Source organism: Podarcis raffonei, chromosome 5, assembly GCF_027172205.1.
Source record: "Podarcis raffonei isolate rPodRaf1 chromosome 5, rPodRaf1.pri, whole genome shotgun sequence".
Classification (NCBI taxonomy): domain Eukaryota; kingdom Metazoa; phylum Chordata; class Lepidosauria; order Squamata; family Lacertidae; genus Podarcis; species Podarcis raffonei.
This window is the reverse complement of record NC_070606.1, coordinates 60,218,794-60,231,120: the sequence shown is the minus strand read 5'-3', so window position 1 is coordinate 60,231,120 and position 12,327 is coordinate 60,218,794. Positions and strand designations below refer to the sequence as shown.

Below are 12,327 nucleotides of genomic sequence, written 5' to 3'. Positions count from 1 at the left end.
ACCAGGTGGGGTAGAGATGAAGGGATCAGGGAGGGGTTGCACATAACGTGATCCCGTCAACATAGGGAAATCATAAATTGAGAAGTGGTCCTCTAAATATTTCAAAAGCTTGTCTGCTCATGCTGACAAAGACTCGTCCACTAAGAAGTAGATCGCCTTTCCTATTTTGCCACACACCCTACATCCATTTTGTTTCCATCAGCCCAAAGGAGACAATGCAGCCTGCCCTTTTCCTGTTGCTGTGGGCATGTTCCTGGAATTTTTATTTTTTAAAAAAGCTCTTTTGCACAGAACTGCTCTTGCACAAAAGAGCTGTACTGAAAGTAAAAATAAAATTTGCCCTTGTGGGTACAGGAAGTGTGAAAAGAAAAGAGGAGGAAAGGAAGTGGTAGCCTTTTATACCAGCAACTCCAAATCCTTACCTCACTTGGAGTGACACATATTATTATTATTATTATTATTATTATTATTATTATTGACTGCTCCTTTGTGCAGATCTCATTTTCTGGTAAGCTTGATATTTCTAAAACGAAATAAAAAAGTGTGCCTGGACAGGTAAACAAGTGCCTGTGTGCATACCCAAAATGGACCTTAGGTTTCTGGAACTTATGGTGCAGGGGGGACAACAGCACACAGCATTCATATATCCAATCAAGCACAATCCACTAGTGTGGACTGGAAACATGGAGATAGATTTTAAAGTTGAAAGTGCTCTGGTTTGGATATGAAGGTGCATAAATGTGCACATAGAATGTCATAGTGTGGACACAATGCTTACCAAATTTGTAAAGTACTCAGAAGCTTTGCAGGACAGAGATAGTATGCAAAGCAATCATGATAACTTGGACAGCTGGATGGGCAACAAATGAAATTCAGCAAAAGGAAATGGAAACTACTACCAATCAGAAAAGATGAAAGAAGTGCTGAATATGCACATATTGGGCAGAGGTATTGCTCTTTTAACAAGATTAGCAGTGCAATGGTACTCCAAATTAGGAGAAAGCCAGCCTTGGTTTCATTAGCACAGACAACCTATCTAAAACACTGGGAGTAACAGGACCATGGTACTTGGCTCTGCTTTGGCCTCAGTAAAGAACACTGTATATTGTTTGGGGCATCAAATATAGGGGAACATAATATAATTCATAGGAGAGCTAAATATGATGGTCTGTATGGAAGAGATAAGAAACCCCCACAATCCTGACTGCGTTAACCTTAAGAAAAAGGACATTCCTGTTGAACTATACACACATTGATGGAAATGAATGAAGTCAACCACAAGATGTGGATGATAAATACAGTAGCCTTACCTACCAGATTATAGATTTTTTATAATGTATCATGAAATTATTTGTAGCATATGTACACAATGGTACAGATGGTGTGCACTCTGTTTAAAAGCACCGCAACCAAAGAAATACAAATGGAAAAGAAAACACGCTCCTCCCCTGGCTTTGAAAGAAAGAGGAAAGAACCACAGGGAGATGAGCTACATATAAATGTTATTAGTTGGGGCTGAACTTCTCCATGTCTTTAATTTAGTAGCACATATCATTTCACAGGACTGCAAATTAACATTTCATTCCATGTGGATGGGCATGGGGAGAAGAGAATGTATAAATCACCATTGGAGCACACTGACTGCCCAACATATCATGTTCATTACTCTGCCCATCTTTGCTATTTATGTACACAGCGAAGAACTGAGAATTACATTAAATGTGCATATTTTTCTAGATAATGTTGAGACTGCTCAAACAAATAACTATTTTGGCTGCCTTCCTGACTGCAATGAAGGGGATGAGTCAAATATCAGTTCTATGGGGCTCTAGATCATGGTGAGCCAATGTGGTGCCTTCCAGATGTCATTCAGCTCTCATAACCCCAGCCAGCATAGTCGGTGCTCAGGGATGATGGGAGTTGGAGGGCACCATGTTGGCTATCCCTACTCTTGATGGTAGAAGAGATGGAGACGCCTGTATTCCAGTTCTCCTATGCTAGTTGAAAAATTCATAGCATCCGAACTATCTGTGTTGTGAGCATCTTGCACACACCATGAACTTAAGTGGAGCCCTAGAACCTTAGAGACTTTTTTTTTCATATTCCCAATCAAACTGACACACATACTCACAAACAAATAAACAAACAAACAGGCTGCTGTCTGTCGTGTGTGTGTGCATAGCATGTTTCAAGTCACAGAGCCACAACATATGATATGAGACATGGTATTACCCCCACCCACCCAACGTGTTGCATCTTGCCCTTGTTCTTTTTACATGGCTGTCATGGCTATGGAGAAGATTTGAAAATGTACACACAGAAAAACCAAAAGGAGCTTTTGGGGGAAGGGAACATCCTATTGTCTTCCCATATCTTATTGCCCCTGTTCCAAACTTCTCCTGATTTTGGGGGGCTTCTGTTGCCCCAGGTTTTGCTAAACCAAAACACTGCAGTCAAAATAATCATGCAAATTTGAATAAGTCAGTCTCAGCAAAGTGTGGTGGTTTCTGCCATGCAAAACTGGCAAAGTTGCAAGAGATCTACCAAATTCTGACTTCCCTTATTGTCATGTACAGCTCTCTGGTGTGCTGCTTGCTGCAAGCCATACTGCATGCACCATAAGGCCTTGGAAATTTGCTATCTAAGATAGCATAGCATGGTTTTTGATATGCATGCTAGGTGCGCAACACCAAACTACAAGGAAAGAAATGTTTTTTGGTTCTTGGAGATGCTGGGAGCACACTTTAAGCTTCCTTGCCTTTCAGAGTTTTTGGGGTGCAGGCACTCTAGGAGATTTATTCTTGGATCCTTCTGATTCTCCCTATTCCCTAGGGAGTCAGTTCTTGGAGCAAATGCGGTACCAAAGGGCTAATCTGAAGCTATTACAGTAGTATCATAGCACCCTGAGAACCTTCACCAACCCCTTCAGAGAGTTTCATTAATGGGTTCAGTTTAGCTTAGGTTTTCCTTCCCAAAAAGAATCTTCTTTCCAATCAGAACTGGAGTAAATAAGAGTATGGGTTTTGCTAGATCCAACTATTACTTTAAATTGAGGCTCTGACAAAAGCCTACTGATTCAGTGTTGATGTGATATTGGATAGCAGTTGAACAGTATGTCGTACTTGGACTTCTTGGGAATGTTAGTGGCCTGTACTGATGTGAGCTGTGAGTACGTGCGTGTATGTATGTATGTATGTATGTATGTGTGGACCACTCTCATTTCCAGAAACTCACATATTTTCTGTATCTCACAGGTTCATGAAGGTGGCAGGGAACACAGTGGATGCTGTTACCTGGCAACAGTAGGTATTTTTCCCTTTCCAATATTTCTAAACATGTATCAATTTGGGCAGAAGTCAAGAACTGAGCCAGACATCAATAGGACACTATCTTCAGACAAAGAACACAGAGAGAGACTTCTAAGACTACCTTTCCCATTATGTTTTCTTGAGCTCACTCTGTTGGCTAAGGAGAAACTTTTCTAGTTATATGGATGGGCTAAACTCTTGCAGACAGCAGAACTTACGCTGTGAGAAGAATACCAGCTTATGTAGCGAGGAATTCTACCACTCATGTTGGTTTTGGTGTCAGAGGCTTCCCTAGTGTGAAGCTCAGGGTAGGCTAAGAATAAATCCTATAAGATAAGCCTTGCACATTTCAGTATCAATGCAAGAAGATATTCAGAGAAAAGATTGCTGCACACCAGTGCCCTATGTGTGGCAGAGGGATGATGTCCTCACAGAAACCTACTGTGTGATGAATATTTCAAAGGGCAGAACTTGTCTGCTAGCACTGTTCTTTCCTCACTAGTGTGAGAAACTGGCAGTCACAGGACAAGCTGACTGTGAATATACAGGGCTGTTTTCAACTAACTTTTACTCAGAGTAGACCCACTGAAATTAACAGACCTAGTCATAGTCATTAAATCCAACAAGTCTGCGTTGAGTCACAGAGAGGTACTTTTATTGACATTTCTGCCTTTTGTGCCATTTACCTTAGCAACCAGGTCTGTCTACTCTCTGGGGTCATGTGATAGCTTTAGAAAGACACATGTGCAGAATTTACCTAGCCTGAATGGGATATTGTCCTGGTTTAACCATGTTGCTGAAAGTGACCTGATCAGGAGCAAGGGCCACTTTTAGAAATGGTGGGCATAGAATTCTTGCTGCGGCAAAAAATGGGATGTGATCCACAGGCAGTTCTCTTAATGAAGAGTTTGCTCAGGTTAGTGTGACTAGTGTTCCTGCTGCCTAACAACATAGCCTGAGAGCAAGCATGGATTGAATGCCAAGTAATGACAGTCCCTTGTCCTTAGAAAGTTGTTGATGCTCTGTTGTATTTGTTGGCATCTTCAGAATGATGCTGTGCCAAATTGGTATTGGCTTGTACAGACATTTTTGCCAAAATAAATTTCTGGCTTTCCAGGATTCCATGGGGTTGATCCACTAGTGGTGCTGAAACTATCCCTTGTTTCAGAGACTGACTGTCAGTAATCTCTAGGCTAGGGGTGTCTAACCTGTGGCTTTCTGGATGTTGTTGGACTCCAGCTCCCATCAGTCTCAGTCAGCATGGTCAATAGGCCCCTCATGAGGAAGAGAGCTCTCTCACTCAAACATTATGATTTTGACTGAACAAAGGCAGGATGTGTGTTAGCCTTTCTCCAGTGATTGACAGAAAGTGAAAATTTATAGAATCAGATAGAAAGAAGGGTCCTCAAAACTCGTCAAGATTTACACTTAGACAAGATACTATATTATGCAAGACTCCTTTATGGTGCTTTAATGTCTTCTGCTACATGGAAGCACCATCAGTTTTGCATTCTGAAGGAAGTTCTGTGGTGCACGCAAAAGTGTTTCCCAGGTTATAGCCACAGAATCACACTTACAGAGAACTCGGTGTCATTTGGAATAACATGGGTTCATGATTCCAGACTATACCTGCTTCATTTGTGTGTGAAACCCCATGATAATCGTGTTGGAAACAATTATGCATACCATATAGCACTCCATTCATTCTTGGACTCCAGACTCCAGTGAAGCGTCTTTTCTAAATTTACAGAGATTCAGGAGTGCTGCACTGATCACTCTCCCAGGCACAGTGGCTACACAATGACTATGTTACCTGTGCATGAGATCTGTTGCTATCACTCATTGAGTGTCGTGGGGTTGATGACAGAACTTTTGCAATGTATTTGTTCATGAATCAGAGCCTTGGTTCATATACACTGATGTAAGCACATATGGTATTGTAGCATACCAGTGGAACAAATGAAACATTTGTTGTAAGAATGCATTGAGTATTTTGCTGCAGAAGGATTCACTCTACAGGAGATGCCCTTAAGACTGAAATGGAGGAAAGGAATTCAAAGTGGAAAATGTGCAATATCCTGTAGCGTGTGTCTACTCATCTGGGTGGTTAGTGTCCCTCTCTCTATCACGAAGGACAAAGCCCATCCATGTGGGTGACACAACATTCCCCCCCACCACAATCTAACATGAACTGTTTGAGAAAATCAGCACTTTTAGATAGCAGCAATGGAATGAGTTTAATTACAGAATGTTGTACTAATGCTGGGCCTGATTCTTTGCTACTTGTTCCATACCTTGAGTCCATGAAATAGATAGCCTTTACAGGGGGAAGTTCTGGGAAAACTTCACCCACACACCCTTTCCCCATCAAATAAGCTCCTGCTTTTTCTGGGGAAACTTCATCCGCCCTCCCCTTTCCCTCTAAAGAGTGCCTGCTGCCATCCTTGCTGTAGTTGCTTTGTAGGGGAAAGGTTAGTTGCTAAAAAAGTAGTGTGTGTGCCCCACCACTGGAGCAAAACAGCAGGCACAATGAGTTTTCACTGGAACTGGACAGCATCGGAGGTGAGGGATATGTTGTAGGGAATCATGAGAATTTGTTTTAGAAGTGATCAAAGCAGATTGGTAGACAGGCAATGCAACACCACCATCCACATCGCAGACCAATCGCCCCAGAGTCAGACTTCAAACACTTGCAGAGTACAGTTGAAACAGAATGTCCAGAAGTGGCTAAAATCAAAACTGTAAGACTCCGGGATCACACCTGAAAAAAGGAAATAGCTTATGAGGAACAAGCAGAGGGCTTTCTCGGTAGTGGCACCTGCCCTGTGGAATGCCCTCCTATCAGATGTCAAAGAAATAAACAACTATCTGACTTTTAGAAGACATCTGAAAGCAACCCTGTTTAGGGTAGTTTTTAATGATTGACGTTTATTGTGTTTTTAATATTCTGTTGGGAACTGCACAGAGTGGCTGGGAAAACCCAGGCAGATGGGCGGGTTATATACATAATAATATATCATCATCATCAGCTAGATTTTCAGGAATTGAGAGGGAGCAAATGGTGACAATACCAGAGATGGAGGAAGTATTTTGTGCAGGAAACCTGTGCCTTGCTGAATATCTGCAGGGGGAAGGTGCCAGCTTCCCCTTCCCCAGTTAGTGAGAAAAAACTGGGAGGTGGGACGAAGAGAGGAGGTGGTGGGGCTCTAATTCCAAGCAGACCTTCCTGGAGCAGGAATGGATTTGGAAATTCCTGAGTGTTGGGAAATGGCTTTAATGCAATTAACTGAAATAAAAGGAGGGGGTCAGATAATGGGGCAAAGGTTCCTCTACCATAAAGAGGAGTAAAACAAAAACAGCTGTTCTGAAGCCCTCAAACTCTGCTCATTAAATCCCATCTGAGGCTAATGGTTTGGGCCGTTAATTGTGGGTGGTGTCTTAAAAAGATACTGATGCTTTCATAGTTTTGCTTAGTGTAAGAGGCAGCTGGCATCCCAACTCCCCAGAAATGGCTTGCATGGGCTTTTAAGTATGCAGGTAGGCGGCAAGCACAGTGCAGACAGTGATGTGGTGCTGAACTGCATGATTAGATATGTAATAGACATTTCTTGTCCATGATTCACCTTGGGCTTTTGCTGCTGAAGTTAACATGTTGATGGGGAGAGGACAAGAACCCTTCCAGTCTTCTTTAAGTTCCTGAACTGGAGAGCTGCCAGCAGAGCAAATATATTGTTACACACCACTCAAATCTCCATGAATGGTGCGAGATTCTAAGGGATGCAGATGCACTAACCAGGGTCTATGTTTCCTTTGGGGACAATGTGTCACAACAGAGACTGTGGTGTCTTTATGATATATGAAAAGAATGATTTTTCTGCTACCACTGAAGCTGATATTATTTTGCTCAGAAGCCTGATTGAGCTTCAGACTACTGCTCTTGGGAAGGAGTGCAGTCTGTTGGGCCTGTGCCAAACTTTAAACAACTTCTTCATTAATTTCCTAACCCCAAACCTCACAGTAACTATACCATTCAGTTGTAGGGCTCAACTCCTGCCATATTTGTCCAAACAGCCTTCCCCACTATGCTTCCAGATGTGCTAGCAAACATTTTAAGTCAAACATGCTGTGCAGTCCCTTCGTTTTAATCCAAGGGATGTGCTGACATGTAACACTAAGGCAAGGTGTGCGACTTGTTTATCCATAATGTGCTCTAGCACTCCTGTTTTGCTCTTCCCAGCTGGGGAAAGCAAACCACAACCTTTGACTTTAGCATTATGTCCAAACCAGTGTGCATTATTTGTTCCTCTCCAAACTAACTATGCCGTGAAGCCAAGGTTTATTATTCTTGTCTTGCCGACTGTGGTTTGTTTGGGAGCAATGTACTAGGAGGAGCACTTGCTAGGATGACATCATGCCAAGCCAGAACTTGTGGTTTGTTGCTCCCAGCTGGATGAAGGGAGGAGCAAAGCAGGAATGCTTGAACTGTATGCATCAGCATACAACTTGTGCATATTATGGTTCAAAAAACCAACACACATCTTGGCTTAGCATTACATGTGAACGTGCTCAGTGGTTCAAACTTTTCACAACAGACTTCCTCCCCTTGAAACACATGCAGAGGAGCCACACAGTTTCAGCATGACAGCAGGTGCTAATCTTGTAGCCTTTAGGAGGGTCTAGGACCCACCCACCCCCTTCTCAGCAGGAAAGGTCTGTTTTGCCTGTCTCAAAAGCCCAAGGACGTTTTTATGCATCATGCAGAAAAGGGAATGCTCCAATAAAAGTAAATGGGAGTGTTGGAAACAACTGATTGCCATTGGACAGTTATCTACCAGACCTAGTGGAGCAGCCAAGAGAATCACCAGATGTGGGGTCACTTTGCTCTGGCGTTCTCCCTATCCTTGCAAAGATGCTGGAGACACTTAAGCAATGCAATAGGAAAAACACTGGTAAAGTTCTGTCCCATCTTGCCTGCCTGGTGACCAGTCTCTCATGTTTGGAAAGAAAACTCCCAGGTGTGTCTTAGAACCAGCACATCCTTGCCTGTCATTTTCCGTCCTTATGTGAAACTTTCTAACCCAAGTCTAAATCCATCCAGTACTTTTTCAAAAAGATCCTCTCCTGGCATTATCCTTCTGCTTACAATGTTGCCTCTGCAATATATCTAGTCCCATTTACCCTCTCTTTTCATTCATGCACTGATTTGTTATACCTATATTATTGCACTCTTTCATGGGGAAACTCAGCGTGGCTAATGGAGGGTGGTAATGGCGCAGTCAGTGTATGGTTTCTGAAACATTGGTCCAGATATCTCTTTACAGGATCTGGTGTTGGTAAGAGCATAAAAGGAACTCCACTGGATCAAATCAACTATCCATCTAGTTGAGCATCCTTTTCCCCACAGTGACCAACCACATGCCTTTGGGACACCCACAAGTGCATGAACACAATAACCCTTCCCTGTTATTGCGCCCCAGAAACTGGTGCTGAGGAACACACGGCCTCTCAAATCTGGTGAAGAATTGTGCATTTCCTGTTCTTTCATGTGTCAGAAAGAACAGGGTGGTGAGGTTAGTTGTAGCAGTGTATTCATACTTGGTCAATCAATTAATATGCACAATGTGAGCAGAAGGGCCTGACTGGATGGGCAAGCTCATGGTTGGGAAGCTTAATAATATTTTTCTCTTTATTTTGCACCAGATGTGGTGCTAGGCACTGTGCGGAACATAGAAATGTGTTTCTGCCCAGAAGGCTTGCTGTATTCATTAGATGGACAAGTTAGTAGGAAGAAGAGATCAGGCACTAATTGCACAATTACTTGTGCAAATGGAAGTGGAGGTGCAGGCAAAGACTTTGCTGAAGAGATGGATTATGGAAGGGCTTTTAGAAGAGAGGGAAATTGTGGGGAGGGTCCTCTGGGCACAGGGAGCATCCTGTGGCAGAAGGCACAGAGAAGAGAGTGGTAGAAGAAACAAAGCTCAGTAAGAGCAACTCATCTTATGCAGAACAGAGAGCAACCTTTGGGGAACCCCAAATGTGGGCATCAGAGGCGCGGTCCTTAGCCAGGGTGAGGGAGAGCACATAACTGCAGCCCCTCTCTGACTGTTGCCTTCTCATTTTCATTCCAGTTACTACCTTGATGGCCGAGTGGCCAAGGTGACGGACTTCCTGAAAACGCGCCTGTTAGACACACTCTCTGACCAGATCAGGAAAATCCAGAAAGTGCGTGAGTGAGAGGGATGGCTGGGGCAAGAGGGCAGCATGTCTCCAAGGGTGGGGAGCTTTCTCCTGGGCTCACTCTGCCCAGTGCTAGACGCACCTAGCAGGGGTTTCAGTTGGGACCAACCTTGCTACTTATGGGCCTCGCAGGATCCCAGCTTTCAGGTCAGGCTAAGCAAAGCTTGGAGAGTAGGTATGAAGATATCCAAGATATGCCCCATAGACATGCTCTGTCCCTATGGGAGCATTAGAAATGGTTACTTTGGAGTCAGTCAAGCTGTAGTAGTATCAGAACTTCTGGTAGATTATGGCAGTAAATGTACTATAGTCTCAACAAGATAGGAATTGAGGGTGAGGCAATAGACCTTTGGAAATTAAAATGAAAAGTAGGATGGAAATATGGTTCTTCTTTATGGAATGCACCTAGCTTAGCTATAAGGCTTCCTGGCAGGAATGTTTGATCCATTGTTGACTAGAATGGTTGACTCATCAAAACAAACATGATTTATCAGAAAGGACTTTTAAAATCTTAATTTGGGGTTGGATTTTCATCTGGGCTATCAGGCTGATCCTAATAGGGGACCAATCATTCTGTTAGAGAACCCAAGACAAATATTAGGTGAAGTGCCACTAATTAAAGTTATGAGCCCCTTTCTATGCTCTTGCCTTGTTTTATTGCTACAAGATGCTGCCTTCAGGTAATGAAGCCAGGTCTGGCAAGTGGCCAGATCTCCTAGGCACTCTGACAGGTCTCCTGGTCAGAGGCAGAAGGAGCTGCAAGCTGGCATCCTCAGTCCTTGTTGTCACTGATGCACTTTTGTTTGCTGGCGCCGTCTTGTCCTGGACATGTCTGTGCTGCCAAGGTTTGTCTTGTGTTACAGTGGCATTTCCCAGGCCGGTCGGTATCTCTGATGCCATGCTCATATCTCCATTTCACCACTTCAGATGCTCAGCAAAGTACCACTGCCCAATTTGGTCTTAGAATCAAGGCCTTGTGAGAAAGTTTTGGCTGCTCCAAAACTAGCAGGTTTGTTGCCACCCTGTGGCAATCTGGCATGGTTGTGACGTGAGATTGCTTCATAATTGCTACCACCATAGTTTCTATTCTCAGTTTCTCAGGAACAGTTTAGAGTCTGAAATCCTGTCCTGGCTTATGGAGGAGCTAGACCCTGTGCACCCATGTGGATTGACCATCTGAGCACTAACCAGATTTCCCCCCTTTCATTTGGCTGCTATTCCTTTATTTAGTTCTTTGGCAAATTTACACATTATACTTGTACATACAGTAAGGAGTTATGTCTGATCCCAGCTCCATGGTGCATTGTATTTATATCATAAAAGCAGTGAAAAATGTGTTAGCTGTGCACATATGTTTATGTATATACACATGACAAATACAGTGTGTGAAAGTGGCCCTTTTGTGCAGTGCTGGTTGAAGGGCAGCTTTCAATGAACATATATGCAAAGGAGTCACCATGTGAGGATCAGAGATGATCAGCTTTTTAAAACTGAGAATGAGAGAATGCAGCAACCTTTGCTGTATAACTGCTATGTGAGGATGGATGGTGGTCCAGTCAGGAAGATGGTAGGGTTGCCCCATGGTTAGATGGCATGCCAGCCTAATGTGATGTAACTTGGAAGGGAAGTTTATCTATGAATATGGGATATATCCTACACAAGTTAGTGTGTGCTTGTAATTTCTATTTCTGTAAGGAGATGGGACTTTGAAGAAATAACACCCCCATCTTGCAACAGTGGGGTGCTTTCTTCGCCAGCATGCTATGTGGTGCTTCAGATGGGACACATAAGCCTAGGGAAGGGAACCAGTGCTGGATCAGAGGCTCCTTGGGCACTTAAGAAATGGTCAAAGTGAAAGCCTGCAAAGACCTGTATGTTAAGGGGTTGGAGTAAGATCAGTGCAGGTATTGGAAGTGGGGGAGAGGTGAGGAAGATTTATGCCAGGCAATGGGGTGGTGTTGGTAAGATATTTTCTTTAGCTCATGGTGTTTCCCACCTATTACTCACCTGTACTCTGTGACCTCATTAAGCCATGCAAAGCCAAGCAATCCTATTTGTGCTAACCTGTCCACATCCATAGCATTTTATGAGCACTAGCTGCCTCCTGAAGATTACTGACCATCCTTGCCCTTTTATTTTGGCAATAGGTTGTCAATGCACATGTGCCTGGAAAAAGGATTTGGCTCGAGGGCATCGGAGCCACCTCTGAAGGAGGCATCACCAACCTCTCAGATTCCTATGCTGCCAGCTTCCTGTGAGTCAACCTGAGTGTGTTTTTGTTGTTGTTGTTGTTGGTGGTGTGTGTGATGTGGAGACAGGGAATTAATCAATGGATAATTAATCAATAGGTATGTCAGCTGGTTGTCCCCTGGCTGTTTGTCCTTGAGTACAAGGATCCTTCACCAGTTCCCCAGTCCAGCACCCCAAATCCAGTTTGGAACCCTAGCAAGGAGGTTGGAGAGAGGTTAACTCTTTGCATCTTGCTGCAGTCCCAGTCTGGATTGGGGAGGGAAACATACATTGAAAACAGCAAAAACAAAAAAAAAGGTTCCGACATGGATTTTTGTTTTGTTTTGTTTTGTTTGCAATGAAAATTGCAGGTCCAGGAAGCACAATCCAGATTGAGACAACAGCAGAAGGGCAAAGGATTAAAGCCCCACAAATTCAGGTCCTGATAAGAGTCATGTCCCCCATGGAAGCAGTGTGTGTGTATGCGTGTGCACATGGACAGAACTCCACAGTTAAGGTCACATGCAGTGTCTCTCCCTGTCCCCCAGTGAAC

General features: G+C 43.5%; 1 protein-coding gene across 3 annotated transcripts in view; it reads left to right on the top strand.

Moving 5' to 3' along the window:
- HPSE2 (heparanase 2 (inactive)) overlaps positions 1 to 12,327 on the top strand; it is a 113,237-nt gene that overhangs the window by 86,649 nt on the left and 14,261 nt on the right. For 2 of the 3 annotated variants that reach the window (XM_053389543.1, XM_053389542.1), the window contains 3 exons: positions 3,255 to 3,302; positions 9,437 to 9,530; positions 11,693 to 11,799. In XM_053389543.1, coding sequence (XP_053245518.1) covers positions 3,255 to 3,302; positions 9,437 to 9,530; positions 11,693 to 11,799 — 249 coding nt within the window. The remainder of the gene's footprint in view (positions 1 to 3,254; positions 3,303 to 9,436; positions 9,531 to 11,692; positions 11,800 to 12,327) is intronic. The other variant, XM_053389544.1, reaches the window with a different exon arrangement.